The following is a 27,345-nucleotide window of genomic DNA, read 5'->3' as shown; positions in this document are numbered from 1 at the left end:
ATGTATTTTTAGCAAACATTGATACATCACACTCCAACACACAATCGAGTAAAGCCTTTCCCTGCTGACGTATAATGTAATTACGTTACAGATTCAAAGTTCAATCAAACGTTGGTTACACTCTTAAGGCTAACCTATTTTCAGGTTCTAATTGTACATTACGAGCCAAAAGGTGTGAAAGTCTGCATCTTAGTATGCTGGAGGCATGCACGTTTCATGTTCCACTCTTATGATAATAACAAAGCTAATATAACATGCACATCTACAGGGAATAGAAGTATATTGTGGTATAGGAGTATTGATCCAAGGATCTAAGAACTGGATTTACATGTCTTGGTTCAATGTTTGAGCTGACACTATTATTGATATTCCATACAGCAGATGGCAAGTACAACACCCCTCTAGGCCTTAAGACCCAAGATCATTGAGTGCTGCACTTAAGTAATTACATACATTTCAGCAATTTTCCCTTCAGAGATTGGTTTAAACTCACTGCCATGTCTTTCAACTGTAGGTTACACAAATCTTTAATCCTTCGTGTTAGTCAAGACTCAAAAATGACTCAGTTCTCAGAGCTGATTTGCATTTCAAGAAAGTTGAGTTTTCTGCACAGCCACTTAAATTCTTTCACAAGTTACTGTTGAAGGCTTTTTAGAGTGTAATACTTGTCCTCCAAATGTCATTTAAAGCCACTAACAGGTATGACTTCCTAGAAGGGTTTAAACCTAAGTTTGATAAACTACAAATCTAGATATGCTTTTGTGCACATGAAATCGTGGCTTGTTCAAATGTAGACAAAAACATTGGTATTTTAAGCTCTGTTAACCCCAGCCATCGACAAGTTCTGTCCCTTGTCTATGTCCTCTTATTGGGTACCTGTCCTGCTCCCATGTTCTTCATGACTGGGAATGAGCGTAGTGCATTATCACTGAGCCGGCCTCCCAAAAAATGTGAACCGGGGTTCCCCGTCTTTGGAAACAAGACGTCTAGATTGAAAGGTATTGATTTTGTGGCCCTATAGGCCGTTCTTGTGGGCCATAGTTCATGTTAGAAGATGTACCTGCTGGTACTGTACTAATGGGATTCTGCACAGGGTCATAGCATCGACCAAGGGCTGGCAGAGGTTGACTTTTAAAGGGAAAACCTATTTTCTAGCCATAAGAGAAAGACCACAAATTTGGGGGATCATAATGATAACACAAAAACACACAACAATTTCGTGTGCATTTAAGCAGTTTCACTAGTGATGGATACAGGTGTGACCTGTGCACACAACGCACATGTAACGCAACATAATATATTCACAACAGTAGACTGTTGCATAACACTTTCTTTTCCTTGCACTGATTCCGCAATCCACTTAAAATAAGGTCGCTTTCAAAAATCTGGTTTAACAACACGATAAAAATCTGACTCTAGACCCTTCTGGAATGGCACGGCTAATTCATCAACAACTCTGGGGCAAAGCAAGCGATATTTCTCGCCGGTAATACAAATTGACGGCCGAAAGGCAGTTAAGTGGCAACTGCTTTTCACTGTCCTTTCCTGGGGCTTCAGGAAAATCCGCTAACAAGGCTTAAAGCTGGGAGACTGATTACCCCTGGCCTTGAGCATTGCCTATTTAGTAAATCCAACCTTCCCTCCCAGTCGTTAATTTCTCTGGGGGATGACAAAGATTAAGTATCTGCTTAGAGGACTTTACTGAAGTCATGCGAAGCTCTAATCTGCATGAGTGCTGTTTAAGAGGAAATCGAATTCGACATTGACGTAGTGATTTTCCGATTTGCATAAAGCATGAGCGTGATGGGGGACAACTGTGTCATTGAGCTGTGAATGTAATGATCATGTGAAGTCTGAGCGATTCTGCCAGAAGAAAAATTTGAGAGTTCTCCTAAGAAAACATTGTCGCTCTATGTCTTTCAACTTTCCCAGAGATCGCCATGTTTTACACTGAAGGAACTGCCTTTCCAATATCACAGTTGATCTTTACACAAGTGTCCAAGAATTGCAGAAGTATTTCATGCCTGATCTTCAAAGGCTTCGAGGACACTGGGTTTTTCCCTAAGCCTCTGATTAAGTAGAGCCCTCCTCTAATAAGACACAGACATACAGCTATGAACTCAGGAATCTATTCCCAACAATATATCAACTTGTAATGTCCTGAACTACACCCACACTGTATTCCAAACTCACAAATCATCTTGAAGACTCCATTTCTCTTGTGCTCAATTAAGGTTCCACTTGTGTCCTACCTAAAGCACTTCTTATCAACCATTCCTTGAGAAGGGCTGGTCTTTTCTTAGATATTCCTTGGACAGAACTGGCCTCTCACCTTGAGGATTATACCCTGCTTCTCTGCCTGTTGCGTCCATCATTTTGTCACATAAAGTTTCAAGCCAATGTCTCACACTAAATCGCAAACCAGTGTTATCATTACTTTATTTCTAGGCTAGATGTCCTTCAAGCTAACTTCTTTATGTGTCGCCATAGTTCAATTTCTTGTCTGTTGTCTCTGGATTTCAAATATGACTTGAAGAATTACTTGTACTTGGTAAACTGTCTCAGCCAGGTCTCCAGTTATGTGAACTGTACAGGTGCTAGAAGCATACTGATGTCTATAGTTTACGTTAATATCCGGATTTATACCAGTAGGGTCTGGCCATTATTTAGTACTACTGGGGTCTTTAATGATTTCAGGGAAGTCTGCATTCCTCTGATTTTCCCTAACCTTTCTTTCTTTCTGTCAAGAAGTCTTCCAGTTGTCTTTCATCTTGCATGAACCAATGAAGGTAGCAATCCTGTAAGTTTCACCTTTAGTTCACCTTAAGTCTACAAAGACATTACATTGGCACATACCCAACAAGTGCCAAGCAACTTGAGATGTTACGTGTGTTATACTTCAACTTATAGAAAAATAATCACTATACTTTTGATGGCCCATATATCTTAATTTATCGTTCTTAAGGATCAACACAAGTTCGGTTTGACACATACAGGCTGCTGGCTGCAGAAAGATGACGAAAACTTCCCAATTCAAAATGACACCAGCTTAGTAGAACATAACTTGTTTAATTTGTCACAAAAGTTATAATTGACATGATGTATGTATGGCAGCATGAGGTACACTGATGTTAAGATGGGGGGGTGAAGACCAGTTCACAATTGTGAGTAATGGTAACTAAATGAAGCAAGGTAGAAAATGTTTCTGATGACCCCAACATGGCATCTGTAAACGGACTGTTAGTACATACATGAGAATGAAACAGACAGAAAAGTGAGCCGAATGGTACCTTATACTCTTCCCAGTCATCTGAGTTGTCCGCTGGCTTGAGGTCAGCAAACACCGGTCCCGTGGAATACAGCCGAGACGACGGCCTCCCATCGTTCCGATATTTGTCACAAGTCCTCAGAACCTCCCGAAGGTTCTTTCGCGCATTTTCGTGGATTGTCTTCACGCACTCGGGCCTGGTCGGCGGCTGGAACAGCTCCGTCTGGACCACGTAGTCGTTGTGGTGGTGTTCGTGCAGCTTGGCCACCGCATCGAGCGTTGTGAGGGCTGTACAACAACAAACGTTACAGTGTCAGACAGTTAATAAACACATTCTTCACCATTACATATGAGCTCAGTGGTAATTGAAGTCAGTGATATCCAAGAGTAGCTGCAAGATGATAAAACCTTTAAACAATCAACTCACAAACAAACACAAATACCTAACACCAAGAATTCCTCCTCGGTACATGTAACTATTTTCCACGCAGACTGAATTCGGAATGAGTCTGGCACCGTATCTAAGAATAGCTGAATATCAGACTGGCAGAACCCTTTATCTTCTGACAGTCAGTTTAAGAAACAAAGTTGAAAGCGCTGATAGCAGGTTACATGTCAACTTACAATGATCAGACTTGGCCAAAAATAACATCTTGAAGGCTCTAGACAAAACACATGTTCCAGCACGAAAAGGAATTAGTGCAGGATGTCTAGGAGAAAGCAGAGCTTACGGTTGAAACTCAGACCTGGCTGGTGTTTCTGTGTAACAGGTGGAAACAAAGGCAGTGGCCCTGAGTTTGGGGGTTGTTTTACAGGCCCACAGAGAGGTTTTCACTGTTTGGCTTTCTCAGCTGTCGGGATACAGCCTTGAGGTGTAGGGTTTGGGCCACATCAATGAAATTAGGTGCTCCATGGCCTCTCTTGCTTTGCCTTTAATCGTAGCTTTACAAGAGCTGGGGCTATTACCTTTCACCTGACCCGGGAAGTCTATACAAAATCCTCTAACCTTTCTTGATTTTCTTAGTAATGTAGAAAATATCACTTGTGTATTAAGTGTATTAAGGTAACCACAGTAGGGACATCAAATTTCAGTCCAAGTACTTCAAACAACCACAGCAACTACACATTGTGCCAAAGCTTTGAGTTTGTGCCTTCTAGCTCAACCTCTCTCAACAGAAAAACAATGTAGAACAACTTCTCGGCTTGGTAGGGCCTAATGTTATGACTTGACAGCCACTACATCACAGACAGCTTTCCTACTGAATCACACTTTACAACTGGTTATGTCAAACACAGGACCATGTTATACACTTTGTATATGTCTGAAAGATAAGATTTGTTATGAGTTGGCAGCAGAAAACTGTAAGTCTTCATAAACATATCAGATTCTCAATACATTTTTTGCATTTTAAGACAAACCTCATCAATCGTGTTCGGAATCAGCATACAAACGATAGGGAGAAGGCTTGCCAGAGTATTTATAAAACAGTCTCAACTGCACTGAAATATGATCTACTGAGTGCCTTTTGCAGTAACTCAATTCTATTGAGAGTCAGCTGAGCATAGTCCAACACTCGCAAAGCAATGCCAAATCACATAGTCAATTTCCTAACTTTGAAACTAGAAAAGCGGACAACAAAGTGTTGATTAAAGAACTATGAACCTCAATCACTGTCCAAATGATTTACTATAAGGCTTCTGGTGATATCCCCTCTTCAATTTCTTGAGTCAGCATTAAAGTAATCAATCATTTAGATAAGCATCAGTTTTTACAGACAGGTGTTGTTGTTGCAGTGTCCAGCTGTATAATGGTAGCTCAAAAGAGTAATGCTATTTTCTGTACCATGTAAGTCTGAAAAGTTCATCTAAATAAAGACTTGGACCAATATGTATGAACATATACTGTATGTTGACATGGCATCGTGTTTTGTAAGGGTTAGGGTATTTGGCCCAGAACCAAGAGGTCCTGGGTTCGAATCCCCTGACATGCCAGCGATGTTGTGCTCTTGGAAAGGCACTAAACACGACTTTCCTCTCTCCACCCAGGTGTAAAAATGGGTACCTGACTTTGGTTGGGGGGGGGGGGAAGTCAGTGGAAGGAGAGGGATGGGCTCTGCCTTACAATACTGTGCCCTAGACACAACTTGGATAATAACCCACTGCCCCTATGGACTCAAAAAGGCTATGGGACTACCCAGGCTCTTACCTTTATATATGTTCAAGCAGTAATATGTAATGGCAGTACACCAAGAAGCACCGAATATATTACTTTACAAAACACCTATATCATGATTCAGAGCACAATGCACCAGTAGATTTATCAGCATTACATTACATGGATTACTAGCCATACTAATTAATGGCGTTCCACATTCCCACCTTCCAAAGTAAGATTAATCAACAGTTTCCTTCCTGCTTGCCAGGAAAAGACGTCTTTCCCCCCCAGTATCAGGTTCAAACAGAATCTTAACTTTCTACCTGTTTGAAGTCAAAGTAAGCTCAGCTTTCCTTCCAATTAAGGGTTGATTGATCACACTAATTATCACCTGGCAAATCAAGCATCAAATTGATCGGTTACAACTGCCTATTGGTTTCTAGAAGGCATCAAAGAGCTAAGACGGTCTTATAGGATAAGGTGGAAATAAGTTCTCCGACTTTTGAATTACCAGCAAAGTTTTCTCATTAACCTTGTGTCATGTTCTATCTTTAACACACCAGATCAAGCCCATCTGCGATTGGTCCCCTATCATCCTCCTAGATGGAACCTAGAGCCAATTAAGTTCACAGGGACTTCATTTTGTGGCAGAATGGGAAAGGAGGCATTCTCCATGTTTAAAGTCTGCAGCAGGCACACATGAGTGTATAAGTTACTATAACAGTACAAATTATGTTCGAGGTGATATGATTTACGCCTGGGTCTCTCTAGCCTTACTCTGCTCTCTCGGTCGCTTCTGTAGGCTAAGAAAGCGACCAAGAGAGCGGAATAAAGCTAAAAAGGCTGGCAACCAGGCTACGTAATTGCAGCAACTTCGGAGACTTAGACTGGGTGCTCCCCACTATTACCAACCTGGCCACAGAGCACTAACTACCAAAGCCAGGCTAAAATTAACTGGCAAAGTTCCAAGACAGCATACTTTGAAAAAAATATCCCTTATCCAGCATTACGTGAGGGATTGCGTTTCTGGAACATCAATTTCCAGGACTTTGTCGCACCTATATGGCAATGACCTTGTGCAAATGACCTTGTCTGCTCTCTGGTAAGATTTGTCCTGGAACTTAGGCAAGGAAAAATCGATACCACAGTGGCTCTCTGTCTGGAAATGCAACATCTATCATCAATTTTGACTCTGGTCACTATAATAGTATAATGTGATATCCCACAGACTTGATTAACCACATCCAAATTTCCAGCCAGAGAATCTTATTTATCTATATCAATCATGGTCCATTTCTTTGCAACCTTAACTAGTTGAAGAGAGTACCAGGAAAAAATTCAAGCAGAACAAAAGGCTGATACTTTACCCTCAGTTCAACTTTCTTTTCAAACTTGTGTTATATAACGTTTAGCACCACTACCACTTTGCCTCCATAAATAACTTACATGTATCACAGAGCGCTGTCCCACTCAAGTTAGCGGCTCCGATATTAGCACCTCAAATTGAAAGAGAGTGCCGCCACACCTGACGTTCTCATTTCGTATTCAAGCCCGGCTTCCTCTGCTATATATTGCCAGAAGGGTCGTGAAACCCACACAAATTAACCGTGCAAATCTAGCCGGTTTCCTAGGTAACGGCTTTGTAACAGACGGGTAATTGAATGTTAAGAGACTGGAATAACAAGGCTGGGAGCTGTAAAAGGCTGAACAAGGATTTCTTTTCATCGTTATGTCTCCAGTGTGTCGCACAGTGTATTGATGTACACTCATATAACAATTTGGAGGAAGCATTGGAGTCTTGCTATGACTGGTATTAGGTTGCAATTACAGTACATTTTCTTCCTGGCAATCTTTATAAACAAAATGATGTATACTGCTAGGAGACAAGTCAGACAAGATATGGTATAAATTTTGTACGTTTGACCAGATCAAATTTTAAAACAGAAAGGAGCAAAACTATATCTACGCATGTTTTCACTAAATCTTGACAATATGTAACCTTAACATGTATTCTGGGACTACAGATAACCCCTGGAAATTAAATCATCTGGACAAATTTACAGCTGGACCAGAACTCAATTAATTTGAAACAGTTTTGATTGAAATATAAGATGGCCCTGCCCCCTCCCACCCCTTGGAAATGTTTGTTTACAAACTGATTTCAAATCCAGAGCAGACTCCAGACAGGTGGACTACATTTCTGCTGATGTTTCTTCCAGATAAGGCTGTTCCAAGTTAACTATGGGGTTATAAGTTGTAGGATATTTAGGAGAGCTATATACAAGTAATTGGAGAACCTGCTCTCTTTCATCAATTGAGTATGACCTTCAAAGGTACACTGTAAATCTTGAAATATCTCCAGTCAAGACAAATCGTTTTATTTTTGCGGCGCCTCTCTACCATGGAAATGTATGTGTTTTGGTTTGAAAGACTTTCCACTGACCTACTGCAAAATTAAATCCTTGCAAAAATAAATCAATTTACAGCATCTCCTGTCCTTGAATGTAATACCCTGGATTATGACCTGTTTGTTTTGACTCCTCTGTCCTATCCTGTAATTGTGATTTACTGCTCCTATGTCCCTCATTTTGTAACAAGGCATAAATACCAATCCATTGAACAAATCATTTAACAAATGAAAAACACATAATGATCAGACAGCTGATGAGAAAAAGCAGAATGTCAGACTGCCTGAATCAAAGTCATTTAAATTGTCTCCTTCATGACCTCTAGGCTTCACAAATATGTGCAGACATAAATTGGTGGCTTTGGGAGTTTTACGTTCCAACATATGGAAGCTACAAAACTATAAAATAGCCAAGAGTATATGGTCTTTCAAGTTTGCTGGCATGGTTTTTATCTAAACCTCATGTTTCATGTGAATATATACCTTTGAAGTTTGAATATGTTTGATAGCTTCCAGGGAGAAGAACTGGAGGATTAGCCTCCTTCATAGACTTCTTGGAGCGGCAGCGATTTATGGGGGGGAGCGCTGATACACGATTTTGACACGGGCTAAGGGAGTTATGTCGCGGAGGGAGGATCGCCTCTCCAATTGTAATTACCTTGGCTCATGTAAAAACAGTGTATCAGCGGTTCCCAAAAAAGTCTGCGAAGGAGGCTATGGCGGATAGGGAGATGACGTCTGTCAGAATAGATCAGGTTGGGTGATCTGTGGTACAAGATCAGCCACATGCAGGGAGGGATGGACATTATCATGAGCTCAGTGGTGACGGAGATTAGAACCCTGCACCCCTGGCTACAGAACACTGGACCTCAATCCTCCAGGAAACCAGTCTAAACCCCACTTGGAAAGGATTTTTGCTCTATTCCTTGAAACAGATTTGAAACCTTGAGCGACTTGTTAAGATCAACCCCAGATCCTACCAGGAGCCTGCTTTCTCAGGAAGACCTGAAGAAACAACGTCTAGACCCTTTTTACCAGCTCCAGTCTAAATAATGTCCAATGGGTGCCAGTCTAACTGGAATCATGTTGAACCCATCAAACCCCTACCCTACAACATGGTGATAAATACAAACATGTGATCTATTACCTCCAGACTTGACTTTTCAAACAGAACTTCATCCTCCCAGCCTTGGGACACCAGTACCCATCAAGGTTAGCAAAGGTCACGGCAGCTGTGTTCCATTTCCTACTTAACACTTGGGCGACTTTTGTCTAGCCTGGTTTGATAGGGAGTTTTGGTCCCAACAGAATAAACATTCTTTTGGTCATTAGTCACCATTATGATATATCAGCTGTCATCGTGTTTATAAACAAAACAAAGAAACATCAACATCAAATCAATAATCATTAAGTGACAATTTGTGTCAGTAAAAGTACTTAAAGATCACGCTCCATCTATGTTTCTTTTACTTGTCTTCTTGCCCCTACATTCTTTTCCCTGAAACAGCCCTAACGAATATAAATTCCCTTCAAGTTCAAAGAGGAAAGTCCGAGGCATAGTGTCATTCAGAAGATTATCAAAAGCACCTGTTCTAACAAATCATGATACACCTATCAAAACCATGTGTTCACACAGCAGTGTGAATGGCAAAAGGTGATAGACTGAATGTAGCTTAGGCGCACTTTAGACCTACAATGTTATAAGGTCGTACGATCATCGTCGTAGGCGACGGTTTTCTTTAGACACACGGTCAGGAAATATCATGGGACCCCCGCGGCGCAGAATTCCATTGATGTGCGCGTGTGACTCAAAGTGAACTCTTGCGCTCAAATTCAAAATGGCGGGGGAACCGCTTGTTTCCGTCAAAAGATGAAGCTTTTACTGACTTTGCAACAACTGTTGCCCTGCAGATGAGACGTTGAGAACGGTGCTCAACAAAGAAAGAGATTGAGGCTGGTACAGAGACGGACGGGATCTAACCCGAGTTCCTGGCCGCCGCCGGGGATGTCCCGGGGATCGAGGAATAGGGGCATACTAGAGAAGTAGCCACTGGTAGCAGGGCGTCGCGCCGGAATAACTGGTTTCGGATGAGAAAAATATGTTTCCATTGCTAACTGCATGCATATTTACAAAGAAAACAATAGAAACTTTCCTTCCCGGACAGGAAACAGCACGCTGTAGGCTTATTAGCATATCACCCACTTCCGTCGCCGGCGACGATTCTTCTTTAGACGAGAAAAAACAGCCACAGGCCCCCCCGCTGAACGTCATGCGACTGGGTCCGAGGTGGTCGCACGACAATTCGAGGATTTCCCGTTTATTGCCGTCGCACGATTGTTTTGATCGTCTTTAGACGGCCAAAAAATACCGTCGCCGGCGACGTCGCCCACGACGATGATCGCACGACTCTAAAATGTCGTAGGTGTAAAGAGGCCCTTATCTCCAAGCAGATCTATAGGTGGCAAGGCAGTATCAAAAGGGCCAACCAGTATCAAAAGCCACCAGAAAATCTGCCTGGAGATTAAATTCAGCTTATAACAAAGATTAATGATGATAATCCTCCTGATCTTTTCTGCTCTGCTGTTTCAGTCTGTAGAGGCCAAATTATGAGATTGTACAAATAGAAAAGATTGTAAAAGAAAACAACTTCTTGAAAATGATTCCAGAAAAATTGTGAAGTTGTTCAAATGATTTGATTGTTTGTTGATTGTTCAAATGTTTATTGTTGTAATATCCAAGCAGATTTTTGGAGAGAAAATGTTCTGTTTTCTGCCCAACATCTGCTTAGAGATTAGTTCTCCCTTCCCTCAGCAAAATGGGTTAGCCAGCATTGCTTTTGTTATTCTAAAATTTATCAACTGTATAGAGACTCCCCCACTTAACGCCTCCAATCGTGAACATAACAATGCCCTATTGTTATGCTATTAACCCTAAATGGAACAAAATAACTGGTCCCACACTAACCAAGCATGAAACTGTTGGCAACAAGACTTTTCAATTCTTCTTCAAAAGGAAGCAAGCTAAAAGGAGCCACAGAAACTATTTCCACTATCCCAATTGATTGATTACCTAGCAAAAAAGTTTGTTTTTCTCACTTAGTTTCCACATTCTGAGCCTAAGTGATGGAAACTGCTCCCCTCCCCCTTTTCCAGGCACACAAGTTGCAAACTGAACATACTTCTGTTCACCAAGAAACTGTTACTTGCTCTGTGGTTCATCAACAACCATTCAAAAGTTAGATACTCCCAGTTTCTCTAGATAAGAACCAATGCCAAACATCACAGACACAGTCACAGATGACCCTAAAAGTCCAGGCCTGGCATGGAGGTTCAAAACTGGCACTCACAACACTGGCGTGTCTCTGGGGCTGTCTTCAGGGGCCAGCTCATTTTCTCAGCAGCATCCAGCCACTGCACGCACTTGATGTACCCCACATCTCCCCAAGTCTGCTCCATCTGTTCACAAGCCTCTCCAAGTATCTACAACTACTGCCTAGGCACTGTGGAACAGCAGTGATGCAGCAAAACAACCTGGACTTCACTCCTGCTGAAGTTGCTACAGCATCCAGTGAACCAAGACTTGTCGGAATGGTCTATTATACACTAAAGGGGTTATGCCCATGTCAAAACTTTTAATTACTCTTGAAAAGTATTAGTTTAGTATTATTGTCATTGAAACCCATGTTAACTATGTGAACATATTTTTAACAAAAAAAACATGGTGTACCTAGTTTTAAACTGGTAAAAATATTACTTTTAGTAAAATCATATGAGTGAGTCACCCCCTCTACTGCAATGAAAAAGTCCTCCACACAGCTGGATGTCCCTAACAGCATGTTTACTCCCTGTAGTACAGAATTGACACCATGTGTGAACTCTATAAAAACAGAGGGGCAGTCTCGCCTATTGGCACACCATACACAAACATAAGCAGGATAAACCTACCCTCAGTAAACTCCTTGAGAAGTGCTTGGGGATCACTTATAATAAAGGATTCCATACTTTAGGAAACATATGTGATGAGTGATAGAGACCATGTGATTTGTTCATGTGATGAGAGAGTATTGGAAACTGGATACAACACAGTTGCACTTGCAACCCAGGATGATAATTGAAATGCTGATCCCTTCAATATGGTATGGGCAGAGATATAATATTTTGCTAGGATAAAAGGCTTGAAGAAACTTAGAGAAGAATAGTTTCCTTGCATTGTTGTTTCCTATAATGTCCTTGGTAATATTCAGTACAATTGTCGGAAAACAATTGGACCATACAGTTCTGGAAAAAAAATGTACCCTCCCCAAAACATGTTATGCCATAATCCTGAAAACTTGCAGGTAGCATAATACAGTGTATCAGGCTCTTTGGTTTGCAGAATGTGGGAAAGTTTAGCAGCACAGTTTGATGCATCTGTACTTCCCATGCCCCATTGCCTCCCACAGATTAAAACCAGTTGGTGACCCATAAAATCAGTGTAATATCTAGCCACCCCTCCCCCTATCTTTTCAAGTCCAAGAGCTTTTCAATTGGTACAAATCGTATCTTCGAGAACCATCTGCGGAATATCATTGTTTATAAAAGCCAAATTTTGACAGAAGACCATAGATTTCTGTTCATTATATAAATCCCTATGATTATGTAGATCTCCGTCGGTACCATTTCACTTCTAATGTTTGAGAACAAAAAAAAGGAAAAAACAGACCACCCTGGTTCCCCGACACCCCCCACCCCCTTGCACATCTCCCAGCATATGGTCCATTTATTGTATGGCCTGTTTCCCATCTCAACTCAAGATAACACCCTATTCAGGAGGTAAGCAATTGGTCCCTGCAAAGTCTAATGTTCTCTGGTCACATCTGGCTATCAGCAAATCGATTTACAGGGAGCATTTCATTCCTCCAGAATTTAGGGCAAACAGCCTTGACTGTGATTAAGGTCTACACATCAAAGTCACTCCAGACTTCTGCAGAAGTAAAACTTAATTAAATTTAATAGGTAAGATACGATTAAAGGTAATTTTCTTGACTTTTACCTCAGCACTTCTTTCACACCACAAAATTACGTATAAAACTTCAGGACACCAAACTCAACTCAATTTGTTATGAGAAATGAGTACTACTTCCAGTTCCATCTTTACAGTGTAATATTGTACTGTATGACAAAGTTGGGTTTCCCTACGAAATTCTCATCCTTTACCCATGTCCTTTCTTGGCCCAATCCCTCCCATCCTAGTCATCAATTCAGCAGTCGTAAACTGTAATTAAGTGAACGTTAGCACTTCCATGGGTTTTATGTGACTAGGAGGATACAGCACAGCAAATCATAAGGGAATATCAGGAGAGATGAGACTGGAAGAGAAGATCTGGCTATGACCTCTCATGCCTTATCCTAGCAACGAGCAGGCAGCCATGCTTCAATAGCAGGAGACTGTCACATCAAATGATCAGGAAGATGGCAGTTTTCAAATATCCTTGCTTGATAGCACAGCACATATTCATATATCAGTAACGTTAAGTACTGTACTGTACTGTACTGTACTGTAATAATTGTGATCAAGGTGAAAAGAAAATTTAGAGTCATGGTGCAGTTCTTTGGAAAGGTTTAAACAAAGTAATAGATCAGATAACAGATGAGCTTTTGGATTATATAAAATTGATGCTCTTGCCCTGCACTTAATCCTACCTAGCATTCTCAATCATGGTTCTTTTTTAGATATCCTGAATCCATCCTAGATCAGACAGAGCATAAGCAGCAAAAAGGACCTAGATTTGTTTATTCAAGAAATATGATATATATATTATTGACTGATATAGTTTGGCACCCCACTCTCTATCCGTTACAGAGTTAGGCAGCAGGGAGAAGGTTGATCATCTGCTAGCTTGAAATTCCATCAAACAAACCCTTGAAACCAGGGAAATGAATTAGAATGGCCCGCCCTTAATTGTCTGGTGGGCAACTGCTGACCCAGTGTACTGCTTGGGGAAATGTTGACCCCCAGAGTAACCTACAAATTGCTGGGGAAATAATTTGATGCCTCCCCTGATGAGGTCTGTGTGCCAACCAAAGAAGCACAGGCAAAACTTGGGGAGAGTTCATCTGCCTTTCTGGAACTTTGGAAATTTGGAATAAGTAACAATACAAAGGCAACAGGAATTTGGTAAAAAAAAAACTATATCATCTTACTTTAAACAATATCTGCAAGAATCGGATTATAGAAGCATAGTCAAGACTAGAAATATTTTCCCTCAATCTTTACAAACATGTCAGAACGGACCCGTTTAAACCGGCCTGAAAGGTTACCTTGGTAAATTGAAGACAGAACCAAGCTGCCAGCATTCCTGACTGTACCTGGCATTTGTCTTTCATTTTCAATACTGCCTGTTCAGTTTGAGAGTAACCAAGTCTTCGTACTTTTGTATTACTGAAACTTTTCCATTAGATTTCATACGAAAAATATAAAGCAAGATGTATAAAAAAGACTATGATGATGGCACTGACAACATCTGGATCAGGAATTAAGACATAATATATATGTAATATACATACCATACCAGTTTTCCTACTTTGTTTTCTACATTTCATGAGATACTACAAACCATCCTTCAACACCCTCTAGACAAGAGAAGATTCACCCAAGCTAGATAATCCATCTTAATTATGGATCTGATGACAAGATGATTATACGTCCCCCTTGCCCCCATATGGGAGGGGGAGGGGACAGGATACGCCTGGTGATCATGCTGGCATAACAAAAATTTATCATTAACATCTCTGGGGAGTTTATTTGCAGCATTCATGTACACTGTGCTAAAGCTGAAATAAAAATTTTCGGATGTCATCAACTCTGCTTGCCACTAAGTTGCCAGTATCATTTATAGCTATAGGAAGAGATGAAAAAAAGAAGAAAAGGACATCTTGTTCAGTGATAGAGTGCTTCCATATCCCGAAAGCTGAAAATGAGTGCACTGTGATCTTTGTTATAAACTGATGTAGCCTGATCCAATCACTGATAATCCAATGGCAATCAATATCCAAACTCTCTTCAAAGATATGAAAAACACCAGCAAACAGTTGAATCTCCCAGGACTCACAAACGCTTCTGCAATCATGACTGTATCACCACTCTGGGGGTGACATGGGCATGATTGAACCTAGCAACCTGGGTTCAATTCCCATCTAAATCAACATAAAACTGACACGTGGCCTACTCTAAGGTGGTTGATAAAATAAAAGGTCATCTTGTCACGACCTTGACACATCTGGATACCACATCATGCAGCCAAATTTTCACAGGTGTTGGAAGTCGGTGTTGCCAAGAACTCTTCAAGATTTCATCCATGTAGGAAATTTGAATTCTGGCCAAGGTAGAGCAGAACATGCCATCAGATCATAGTAGATTGAATGTGTGTAATGTATAAACGTTTCATACTGACAGTATGAAATGTTTATACATTACATGCTTTATCAATTTCCTTGTATACTAGGTGTTGGAAGTTGGTGTTGCCAAGGACATCATCAAGATTTCATCCTTGCCTTTTGAATTCTGGCCAATGTAGAGCAGAACATGCCATCAGATCATAGTAGATTGAATGTGTGTAATGTATAAACGTTTCATACTGACAGTATGAAATGTTTATACATTACATGCTTTATCAATTTCCTTGTATACTAGGTGTTGGAAGTTGGTGTTGCCAAGGACATCATCAAGATTTCATCCTTGCCTTTTGAATTCTGGCCAATGTAGAGCAGAACATGCCATCAGATCATAGTAGATTGAATGCGTGTTATGTATAAACATTTCATACTGACATTATGAAATGTTTATACATTACATGCTTTATCGATTTCCTTGTATACTAGATCTATTCTATAACAAGAATGTCTTCTTGCATATAAAGACAATCTTAGGATGTGAATTAATAGCTGTTACCTTACCTTTACCACATAACACTATGATAAAGTGGAAGAAAGCTAATTTCATGGATATCACTTTCTAAGTGCTGACAAAGGATTCATAAAGGCAGGGAAAAACTAATAACGCTGACTCCTCACTTGTCTACGGCAATAAACCGCAGTAGAATGCTGCAGCACGGATATCAATTTTCTGCCAACTCGCAGCAAACTCAGCAGTTAAACTCGAGGCACATCGTGATGCAGAAGAGAGCTGACAATATTGGGCCATACTCTAACAACTCAAAGGTCTTCAAGTCAGAAAATATTTGTATCATATTCCAGGATCTCCCAATTGCTATGTCAGGGGTGCCAAAGAATGCATACGAATTTTACGGAATACATACGAATTTTACGGAATACATACGATCCATTACTAGAAACATATGATCCGTACGGAATACATACGATCAATTACGCAGAAACATACGATCCGTACGGAATACATACGATCCATTACGCGGAATACATACGATCCTTACGGAATACATACGATCCTTACGGAATACATACGATCCTTACTAATTTGGAGAAATGTGCCTGGATCACGTGACACCGGCGGCAAATTCAAGATGGCTGACTCGGGATAACCAGTTCTTCATACGATATCTTGGCTTTTAAGAACTTAATAATGGCGTATCCCATCCGGCTAAACTATAAAAACCTCAAGCTGCACTAAATTAAGACTGATGTAGGCTTAGACCAACTAGGAGGACCGGACAAAGCTAGATTCGGTGCTAGCGCGATGGCCAGCAAATTAGTAAGGATCGTATGTATTCCGCGTAATGGATCGTATGTATTCCGTACGGATCGTATGTTTCTGCGTAATGGATCGTATGTATTCCGTGCGGATCGTATGTTTCTAGTAATGGATCGTATGTATTCCGTAAAATTCGTATGTATTCCGTAAAATTCGTATGTATTCTTTGGCACCCCTGTATGTAGATCTTTCTAGGCAGATCTTAATGCTCCTTCTCGAAGCCAGCTCCCCTTTCCTCTATAAAGAAACAGTTGTTAAAAGTGCAAGTCTCTTTAGAAAGATGCAATTACCTTTACAGGTAGAAAACATTAAGCAGCGTTGGCTGAATCCTTATTTATGGCTGCCCCTTGTAACCATCACTATTTGAAGTGTGACCTGACTTGACACTCCAACAGAGATTCAAATTGGCATCCTGTGAATTCATGTCTAACTGTAGTTAATGAAGGGAGGCAGGCGTCAAGGGTTTACAACCTTCAGCTCATTAGATTAGCTGGATTTACCCCATTTGTATTCATCCCATAACCACACCAGTAAAGTTCCCTCAATGATGCTCTTTAGATTTAGTGTACTGAATAATTTTTCTTCCAACATCTTGAAATTATTATGCTATCTTTTAGAGAGGCTGAAGTATTCAATCAACAACCAGATCGACTCTTGAAAGTGGTGAAGTTTTATCACGGAGTATCTCATTGGTTTTAATGTCATAATCTTTAAAAGGATTTTTAAACTTAAAGTTTTAAAACATATCCCTCTAATATCTCCCAGCACCACAATACTAGAAACAGAGTAAGCAACGTCTTTGTAGTACTATAGAATTGAATTGAATTGAATTTGAATCGAATTTCTTTATTTCGGGTATAGTAGTCAGAATTGATAAACCATCTTACTTCAAAAGTTGGATTGATATTGGAAACAACACACTGAAACTTGAAAGGTTCCCATATCGCACAATTGCTTCAGACACTATTTTCCTGAAGACCGGTACTTTGAGACAAGCCCTGCCTCACCTTTGAATAATCCCCCACACACCATAGATGAGCTATGTGAAGATTACACCTGTGCTTGGAGCTGGGAACACTAGAGCCTACAGCTTACACAGAGTGGAAGTGTTGCAGCAGCCTGACAGGCTAACAGATGGGCATATTCTGGGATTGCTGCCAAAATTGGGGATACTCACACCTCCCTGTACACAAATCAATACGGGTTTATGGCAGAATTAACGTCAAATGACAAATAGAGAGTGGGAAAGACCTGGCAGATGACTAAGTAAGCATGAGGTTTCAATCTGGCCACAAGGGAAAGATAAACATGTTTGTTTTTTTATATTACAATAACAGTTGCATTGCCCTTGAGTGTGGTAAATGTACTTGAAGTTTATGACATGATATGACATTCAACATGACATGCAAAAATGGAAGACAAGTACAGACTGTACTGGAATACATGGATTTTGCTCCCCTTTCTCAGTAGATTTTCTTGTCTGTTTTCCTGATTTTACCACTCTACCCGCTGCCTAACCAAACAAACATTTTAACAAATTTGGTGCCAAACAGCCACCTTAGCAGACTGAAGGTCAAGGCATTCAAAAGACGATCCAAGTAGCAATCAACATACCAGGCATAACCTGCTAAGTGATGTGCCTGCCCACCTATGCACTACATGCACATGTATATACAATCCATGGATATGATCTTTAGCCCACACAGGTGTGATCTTTCGCCCACACATCAGCTGCCTTTGCTTTCAACAAGAAAGGACAAATAACAACATATCAAGACACACAAGTTTTTGGAGTCGACTTGGGGCTGTGTGTAAGGAGCTTTGGGCTGCTCAAATGGAGTATTCCTATTAGAAAAGGCTACCTGAATGGCCTACGGTTCTCCTTGCACAGTCCTGAGTTGACTCCAAGTCGACTCAAAAACATGTGTGTAAAACGGGCCTTAGTTTAAGCTACTGAACTGTTGAGACAAGCAGTTTAAACAGAACACAAAGTTTACAACCATACTATCTCTCGAAAGATCTTTACAGTTTATGCAGGAGGTAGACACACTGAAATACCAGACAATCAAGTGGGCTTGAAAAATACAACACAGGTGGGATGAATGACCTCGAGCAATATGTAAAATCCTCAAAAACACTGTTAGAATTTTTTGTAGCTCATTTAGAGCTGGAATGTGTACCAGATTTCTTCCTTTTTTTTTTCAATAAAAGATTTTAGGATTCAAGATTCAATAAACCGAAGTATCTAAACCAAACGCTTACACAAATTTTGGAGATTACTCCAAAATCAACAAAAAACACACTAGACCCAGACAAGGATACAGCAAAGCAGACACAAAACATAACAGTACGTAAGCAGACACAAAACACGACAGAACGCAAACAGGTCTAGATGTCTTCCCAGATAAACCCCAATCTTGTAAACCTGATCTGGTCTGTAAACATTGGGACATGAACTTGTCTTCTGCACCAGACAGGTAGGATATCAGACACAGATTGTCAGTATAGCCTGAGGCGTATGAAACAAATATCTGGGGACTACTACCGTAGAAAAATAAATTCCTGATCGTTGATTTTGTTTTTCATTTTGATGAATATGCAGCTGACTGCCATTGTTTCCATGACAGGAAAGTTATTGTTCAGAAGTAGGTAAAAAGGGACTACTGGTTTGCTTTTGCTTTTTTGATGAAAAACATTGATAACGTAAGTCCAATTTGCTAAGCTTTTACTGCTACGTGAAAATGTTCGGGGATAAAACCCAGGTACTTCCGATGTCAACACAGACGTGTTAGCCAAGCAGAAACAGAACCCCCAATCAAGACTGACATCCAGACACTCAGGACAGGATATTGGTCTGCCAGTAAATTTGCTGGTCAAATCTAGCCACAATTACAAGCAAATAAACAGCACTTTGTAAACTGAGACCTGCTACGGGCTTAGTGCCTTCTTTGAAGTTGTAAAAAGGTAAAGGTAGTCCCATAGCCTTTTTTGAGAAAATATCATGAATATACACTGTTATCCACTGTGTCCAGGGCACATCCCTCTCCTTTCAACACCTTTTACCCCATCTAACTGAAGCCAGGTACCCATTTACACCTGGGGTGGAGTGAGGAAAGTCGTGTGCCTTTCCCAAGGACACAACGTCTAGCCCCTCGGCCATTCGACGCCACCTGATATAATTGTACTACCACAAATAGAAGTAGGTTTTAAAGCAAAAAGAATGTCAACCAGCACTACTTCTGATAGGTATCTCTTCCACCTACAACACGGTATTAATAATAATTGTGGAATTACAAGTTTGATAGCCCTGAAACATTCTGTCGATGAGTAAACTGTTCAACATGCATCTGTACAATACTTTATCATTCACTGTTGACTCCTTTGAGCTATCCCACGCGAATAGTTAGGGGGGAGTGGACTGGAAAACAGGGCTCATCCCTCCCCTCAAGCTATACTGACTGACACTGTGACAGTGTACTTTATTTCACCCCTGTGTTCAATCTAGACCACACCTTTCCCATGGCCTTTCCCTGTAGGCCATTTTGACAAAATACAATATCTGACTTCTTCCATTCCTTAGGCATTGATTTCCTTGGATTGAATATTTCTCCCTCCTTAAAGTATAAAGTATAATGCTATTCCATCATTCCCTGTGAAGTTTTTGCAGCTCGATGGGGGGGACAATGCCCTAACCTTGAACCGTCTACCAAAAATGACACAGTAACAAACAGCAATGTGAGAATATACTTTCTCTCCACATGTAGTCTTACATCTAGCTTTTCAAAAAGGCATAGACCTTCTTTTTTTTCAATCACCATTTTGTTCCTTGTGGTCAATTGCCTTACCATATGCAGGGTGTATTAGACCACCTGCCATTTCTACATGACTAAAACATCAAATTCAATCTGTCACAGCTGACCTCTGACCTCTCTGCTGTCAAAACAGGGCAAGAGAAATCACCTGCAGACAGCCCATATATGTCAAAAGAGATTAAAAAGGTTTTGAGATGGAAAAAAGGAAAAACTATGATGCCTTTAGGAAATGAACCACAATAAAAAAAAAGTTTTATCCTAAATGGAGGAAACTGATATGCCAAACATTTGATAACCTTTAAAACAATAATTTCTTAACAGATAATCATCATAATCCATCTACCTGTGGGGTCGAAGTCATCCTGTGCACTAATTGCTTAACAGATATTTGATCTTTAATAACCTCACATGTTCTGACATAAACCAACTCTAGCTTAATTATGATGTAGCTATTCTGTTTTGAACACCGACCGTTCTGTGACCCCAACAGAATCAGAAAAAAAACACTATAACATCATAGACAGAATTCCTCCCTCCTATAATAAATAGTCAAACCCAAAACGGGTAGCGCAGAAGAAAGTTGATGGTCGTGCACCTGGGAAAGATCGATGTTTTCCTGGACTGGTCCCATCTCACTCCAATCTAAATCCATATCTGGGCCACCTGCAGGCACTAGGCCAATTGACCAATTGATCATACAAGAATATCAGGTTGCAAATCTCTCTTTGAGGTGTGTTGGGGATGGACCTGGAATACGAAAGACTCTGCGAACCCCTTTCGCAGCCTCTGGAAACTGCTGTTAGAGACTCTTCAAACCCCTTTTACAGCCTCTGCAAAACTCTTTTTGAAAAGAAACTAATCAAGAGAAAACATTGAAAAATAAAACTACTTCTTATAAAATGCACGCCTTCTTATAAAATGTTCTGTGAATTTCTTAGTTCAATGTGTCCCTACTTCTAGATCAGAAGTTTGAGAATTCAATGCCTGACCAAATGATATTCACCTCTCTGTAAGCGAATCCTGGATCAAATATACCTTTCCTTTTACCATCTAAACACATGCCGTACTTCTTTGGGCCATGGCATCTACTAACATCACACAATGACGTCATTGACCTGAAAATGTCACCTTAACTTTCTCCTCAGCTGGGCACAGAAAGCTCAAACAGAGCAGGACACTGAGGGTCATTACGGTCAATGGGCATGTTATCACTTTGAACTCAAGGGAATATCATATTTTGCTGACTTGTGCAGCAGATGCTGATACATCTGATGCCAATACAAGATGTACAATCACACCCCCTGTGAAAACTTTTGCCAGCTTCTGCCAGAAGTTTGATTATTTACCTTTGGATAGAATGAAAACATAACCTAGTTCCTATCAAGGAAAGAACAACTGGAGCATTGATTGCAAGTGAAATAAATGGTCAAGCAAGTAGGTAGGGAGTCCATTCTAAATCACTCTTTCAGTGTCAATATTGCTATTGGTTGAGGGAAGGGTTTTAAACTCTCCTCCCACTTTTAACATCAAAATAAGCATTTCCCAAGACTTTTCTCAAGTTGAAAATGCGGAGTTAGGAGAGCCACCTACTTCTATAGACTAGATTGGAACTTTTATTACTACAGGGTTGAGCTGGGTTCAGATTAGGCACTACTACTAGTAACTAGATTGTCACATGGATGTCACCATAATCACAATTACATGTATTTTGTAGCAATAATGGCTTGGGGATTAAGAAATCTGATGTGTGTGCAATTTTCACCCAGACAGTGAAGACTCCAGAGACTGATGACCCATGAGGCAATGATGTGGTTCATTAGGGGAGGTGGAAGGGTCAGGTTCTCCCCAGGTGTGCTCCGCCAGGGGTCAATCTTATTACTAACACAAGGGTCCTCTGACTACAGCAGGACAAGGGTAAGATTCTGACCACAATGATTTGCTTGATCTGGGTTTTCTGAACCTCCGTATAGGGAATAGGGAAGCAATGGTGGTAGACCTGAGTTTGAAGACACATAGGACCAATTTTTAGCATCTCCATCCAAAACCTGGTTCTAGGCATTTTTAATATCAAATGACCTTTGATATAGCTACGGCCGCGTGGCGCGTTGGATACACCCGATCCCTCGATCTCGGAAGTTAAGCAACGCGCGGTCCGGACAGTGCTTGGATGGGAGACCAACCAAGGACGTCCGGATTGCTGTAGCCTCACGAAAGCTTTCCACAAAATCGTCTTCCGGGAGGGACGTAAAACGGGGGTCCCGTGCTCGAGGAGGTGCCTCGAACACGTTAAACAGCCTCATTACCCTACACATTGGGTACCTGCCTGTGGCACTGGCTGCAAATACACCTGATATTATTATTATTATATATCAGAACATGCCCACACAGTTTTCGTAAAAAAATGGACAATCACACATCCATGCTTGCTCTATATGTGGGCCTTCACTGGCAGAAATTGTCTGTCCAGTATCCAATAAGTAACCCAGAAATGAATGATGGTTTCATCAGGTAATGATCGTTTCCATCTATCATAATGAAAGAGTCATTTTCAGCAGTATGATTGGATGTACTCGTAATTAGTTTCATTTACAGGATTTGGATGTGTCATACTTGTGGTTTCAATTTTAGGAGCAGATGAGAAAGGATTATGTAGGGACTAATTTTTGGGGAACATCATTAGTTACCAGAGGTGCAATGAAAATGAAAAGTTGCAAAAACCCTTATTTCACAAATCAGTGAAAAATACACTGACCAGCCCCTTTTTAACTGTAAAATAGTTCCATTATTCTTCCAGTGTCAAGACAACAAACCCGAATGTGCTAACAGCAAATAACAACAAGTGAATTGTTTGTCTTGTTATGAATAATTTATAACAACTTGCATTGATCTGTGAATTACCTGGCTAGCACCTGTGAAATATGTGTGAAATACTAAACAACAACCACTGGAACAATACTTATATCAACACACATCTTTTGTCATTTCACAAAGACGATATTTTTCACTAACTAGTAACTTGTCAAATCTTTCTTTCAGATTTTTCCAGCCAGGAAATTCAAATAAGAGACAATTACAATTAAATTATGCATTTTTCCAATTTTTAAATTTCGTTTTCATTTCCTAATATCCTCAAATTTCAAGAATATGCACAAAGAGCATTCTAGGTCACATAACAAGGACTGACATGCAAGTTGGAAATGGACCACCAAACATGCAGGAAGGAGCGATAATTCACTGGTTAGTGGTCATCTGTAATGGAACATGGCACCAAAAGGTCACTCAGGATGGCCACTGATAAGGGAGCACCAATAATTATAGATAAGATCAGATACATAAAAGGTGAGGTCAGACCTAACTGGTTACTGCTAGGTTACTTTATAATGAAAACTATCGTAGAAATTGTGAAGGGGGGGGGACAAAGACACTTGAAAATGCTTCTCCCATCCCTCCATTTTCCTCCCCCAAAGATTTATATTTCCTCCAAAAAATTACATTTCCCCCAAAAAATGTATATTGATGAGAGGGAATTGCAGAAAAGAAATATAGGAATATTGTAAAAATACTTAATTTGAAGATAAACTCCCTTTATGTTACTGAAGTTCCACAAGATTTGAAACCTCGACTGCTCATAACGAAAAAAGGTCAGACAAATATATTACGGTGGCAAGTGGAAAAAAAGTGTTTCCAGGGATGGAGGCTATTCTTAGCACAGAAGAGTGGGCGGAAAATTGTCTCCCAATTAAATATTCATACTCTCAGATCATAAACCTTACAGCCCCAGTGCTGACAATACTGTAAAACCGCTCACACTGCATATCAAACATTATATCAAACACAATGCTTGCATGAATACGTCATATTATGATGTGCTGTACCCTGGTATTGTAAATTTCAGCTTACTACTGTTTTTCTTTTAAGATATACAACAAAATGGCCAAAAATAAGAATACAGGTGGTATGTCTCTAACGATTTCGGACTACACAAAAGAGGTATACAAAATATATATGCAGCTGAGGGTAGCTGTAGTCGAAATGGGATCTTATTCTTAATATTCTTGCCCCCAATTTGCCTTTTATGGATTATGGCAAATGATCCTCTTGAGTTCCCATTTCTATGTAATCTGCCAGAAAAACACTGAACGTTTTTCCAGTATTTGATATTCACTCAGTCCTCCATGTTATCTTATGATATCTTGATTCCCTTTGAAAGGAAGGCCTTGTACCATGACAATTATCAATCAGTCATGCGCCTCAATTGTCTGCTTGTATCAACTGTAATTTGGTTCTTTGGGTGGGGTGAATACTGCCAACTGCCAAGTATGTTAATGCCCATTTGAACTGGAACCTTCAGACGTTTTACTACTTTAATAGACATGTTTTTGTGTGCCTTTTATAAACTATGTGCAGATGAATGCAATTCTTGGAACGGAGATAAAAATAAACCTCCATTCTACACTTACTTGTGACTGTTTATGCACGAAGACATGTGTATACTTACTGATCCGAGCGCACACTTTACACTAAACCAGAATATTTACGCAGGTAAACAAGAAATTGCTTGGCTAACCCACCGTAAATACAGTAATTAGGCAATCTTCAATCTTCAAACATGATCAAGATAGTAGAGCTGGCCACACGAAATCTGATATCCTCATTGATTTTTCACAGGTCCTGTATATGTGTACAACTCTTAGGACTTGGAGAGCACAAAGCACAACCAGACATAACAAAAAAAATCAGTTGAATATGTTTCGGAAGTCACAGCGCAATACAAGAATGACCTAACAAGCCAGGCATGCACACAAATCTGGTCTCCTGACAAAAAGAGCCAGCTCAACCGACCCCCAAGGCTGACAACAAACAACAATAAGTGAACTGTTCTGCTCTATAAAATTCTACACACTTTGCGAGGACCAGTGAATTACCTGGATACTATAAAAAAACACTAGCGGAACGTGTGAAATACTGTGATAAGCGCCTGGCAAAGTGTATTTGACGAACCCAGCCTCCTGTGCAGGGAGTCCATTCAAAACTGTTCAAGCAAAGCATTTCTATGTTGTAGTATGCTTGGCAAGAACAAGGCAACGAACACACGTATCTCTGGATTTATGTGCCTTAGCAGGAAGGTCTTTCACGCTATTGTTCTCACCATTCTGCTAAAGCACATTCGCGACATTAATGCCGGATACCATTTTCATGCAAATGCAGTTGGCAAGATTGTTATTGATTTCAATCATGTAAATGCAGCTAAATTGGGGTCAGGTCTTGCTGGACAGGTACGGACCAAAGGAAAACTTATCCCGACCCAAAACAAGATGCGCGGGAATTCGACCGAGGCTTTAGGCAGGAAGACAGGCTTTAGTTTCAGCGGGGCATCATGTTCTTGCTGGCATTCCTTTTAGAGAAGACCTTACCTTCTCTCCTTTCACATGTGTACTTTATCTGCTTAGAATTGATTGTCCCGCATCCTCGAAACTACAGATTTTACAACTCTTATTGATATTGCTCATCATATTTGCCAGAGAATCTCATAAATTTTATAATCAAGGGAGTAAATGTACTGGAGCCTTGCCAATATTTTATTGCAAATATGTCACACAAAATTGATTTGTTTCCTGGATTATTGTGACACAGCAAAATACAAGAGAGAAAGAAGTGGAAGACCTAATGGTGACAAATGTCATAAGTATCAAGCCTGTTTCTGAGCCAAGTAGCGGTGAACCATACTAAGGCAAGGGAGGGCAAGGAGGCAGTGTTGTACACCTGAGTGGTTGGTAATTGGTCGTCCGCACATATTTCTGTCCCCACGTCCCATAAGTATCCTGGTGCCACGCTGTAAAAATGCAACGGTTGCCCATGGAACAGGCAAGGCCTTCATAGAGATAGACATAGTCTTCTGGTTCACTGGCTCTCTAAAGTTTAGCACACTACATTGGGTAATGCACCATGTTTTCTGGCACACTGTTTGGTGAAAAATGATAGTGGTAAGGACTACACTCCTGATTTAACCTGAGAAATTTACAAGAACAACGGTGGTTTAATGGTTCTGCTTTCTCCAAAGTTCAGTAGCCAGCATGTCTTTAATTCCTAGTCTTGGTGGCAAAAGAACAAGGCTAAGTTCTTGGATCAAAACAGTGTACAGCACAAAAGTGATACACCTACACATGGACCCCCACACATATAGGTTAAGATAAAGGACACAACCGCCAAGGCCTGTGAGACTAATACCGCCAACCCCTCTGGTGACAACGTGGGCCGCCACGGATGATAACAACCTGTAACTCCCTTTCATACGTTGCACGTCATACAAGTAATGAGCAGTACAACAAAGGGTCCTACCGTAGCCATTGGTGCCTCCTGTGGCCCACAGATCGGTAGTTTTCTGCTTGCGTAGCTTATTCCCCATGTCGAGCTCCGGCCGCTACTCCCAACCAAACAGGTAATCCACGCACTCCCATGTTGTTTGTAGACAGAAAAACTCCCCTGCCAGTCTCGCCGGACTGCACGCCAGGGAAACCTTACTCACTCCTAAGTCTCCTGTCTGCTTGCCAAGCCTGACATCGCCTGCAAATCAATTAGCTGGACAAGTCCACTCCAGCTTTCAGTCCACTCAGGGGTGGGGACAGCATCCTTTGGGAGGGATTTGTCCAAAGCCCTTATTTGCCTCCCTCCTGAGAATGGGGCACACACAGATACTGGGCTAGACCTTTATTTGTTAACAGAGGCAACTCCAGCACTGAAGTTTGATAATAGATCTAATACTGGCATGTAACGTCTAGCATTGGCGGCACTTAACCAGGTGGAACGTTCCACTTTGCAGGTGGGACCAGTGTACACTGGGGGGAGATCACAAAAGAAAGGATGTGGGCTGGACCAATTTACATGAAAATACAGCCAAACAATGGAATCCTTGGATGGGAACACATTGGGTAACGGCTGAGTTGCTTCCACTGTGCGCCAGTCCCAGGTAAATCTTGGTTACCTGTGCTGAGG

General features: G+C 40.7%; 1 protein-coding gene across 4 annotated transcripts in view; it reads right to left on the bottom strand.

Moving 5' to 3' along the window:
- LOC136430455 (actin remodeling regulator NHS-like) overlaps positions 1 to 27,345 on the bottom strand; it is a 97,899-nt gene that overhangs the window by 30,043 nt on the left and 40,511 nt on the right. For 2 of the 4 annotated variants that reach the window (XM_066421141.1, XM_066421225.1), the window contains exon 2: positions 3,291 to 3,556. In XM_066421141.1, the coding sequence (XP_066277238.1) occupies positions 3,291 to 3,556 (266 nt within the window). Of the gene's footprint in view, positions 1 to 3,290; positions 3,557 to 11,177; positions 11,409 to 26,691; positions 26,943 to 27,345 lie in introns of those variants that run through there. The other 2 variants (XM_066421390.1, XM_066421310.1) reach the window with 2 other exon arrangements.

Source organism: Branchiostoma lanceolatum, chromosome 1 (genome assembly GCF_035083965.1).
Source record: "Branchiostoma lanceolatum isolate klBraLanc5 chromosome 1, klBraLanc5.hap2, whole genome shotgun sequence".
Taxonomy (NCBI): Eukaryota; Metazoa; Chordata; class Leptocardii; order Amphioxiformes; family Branchiostomatidae; genus Branchiostoma; species Branchiostoma lanceolatum.
The sequence above is the reverse complement of the archived record's forward strand: the minus strand, read 5'-3'. Positions and strand labels throughout refer to the sequence as shown.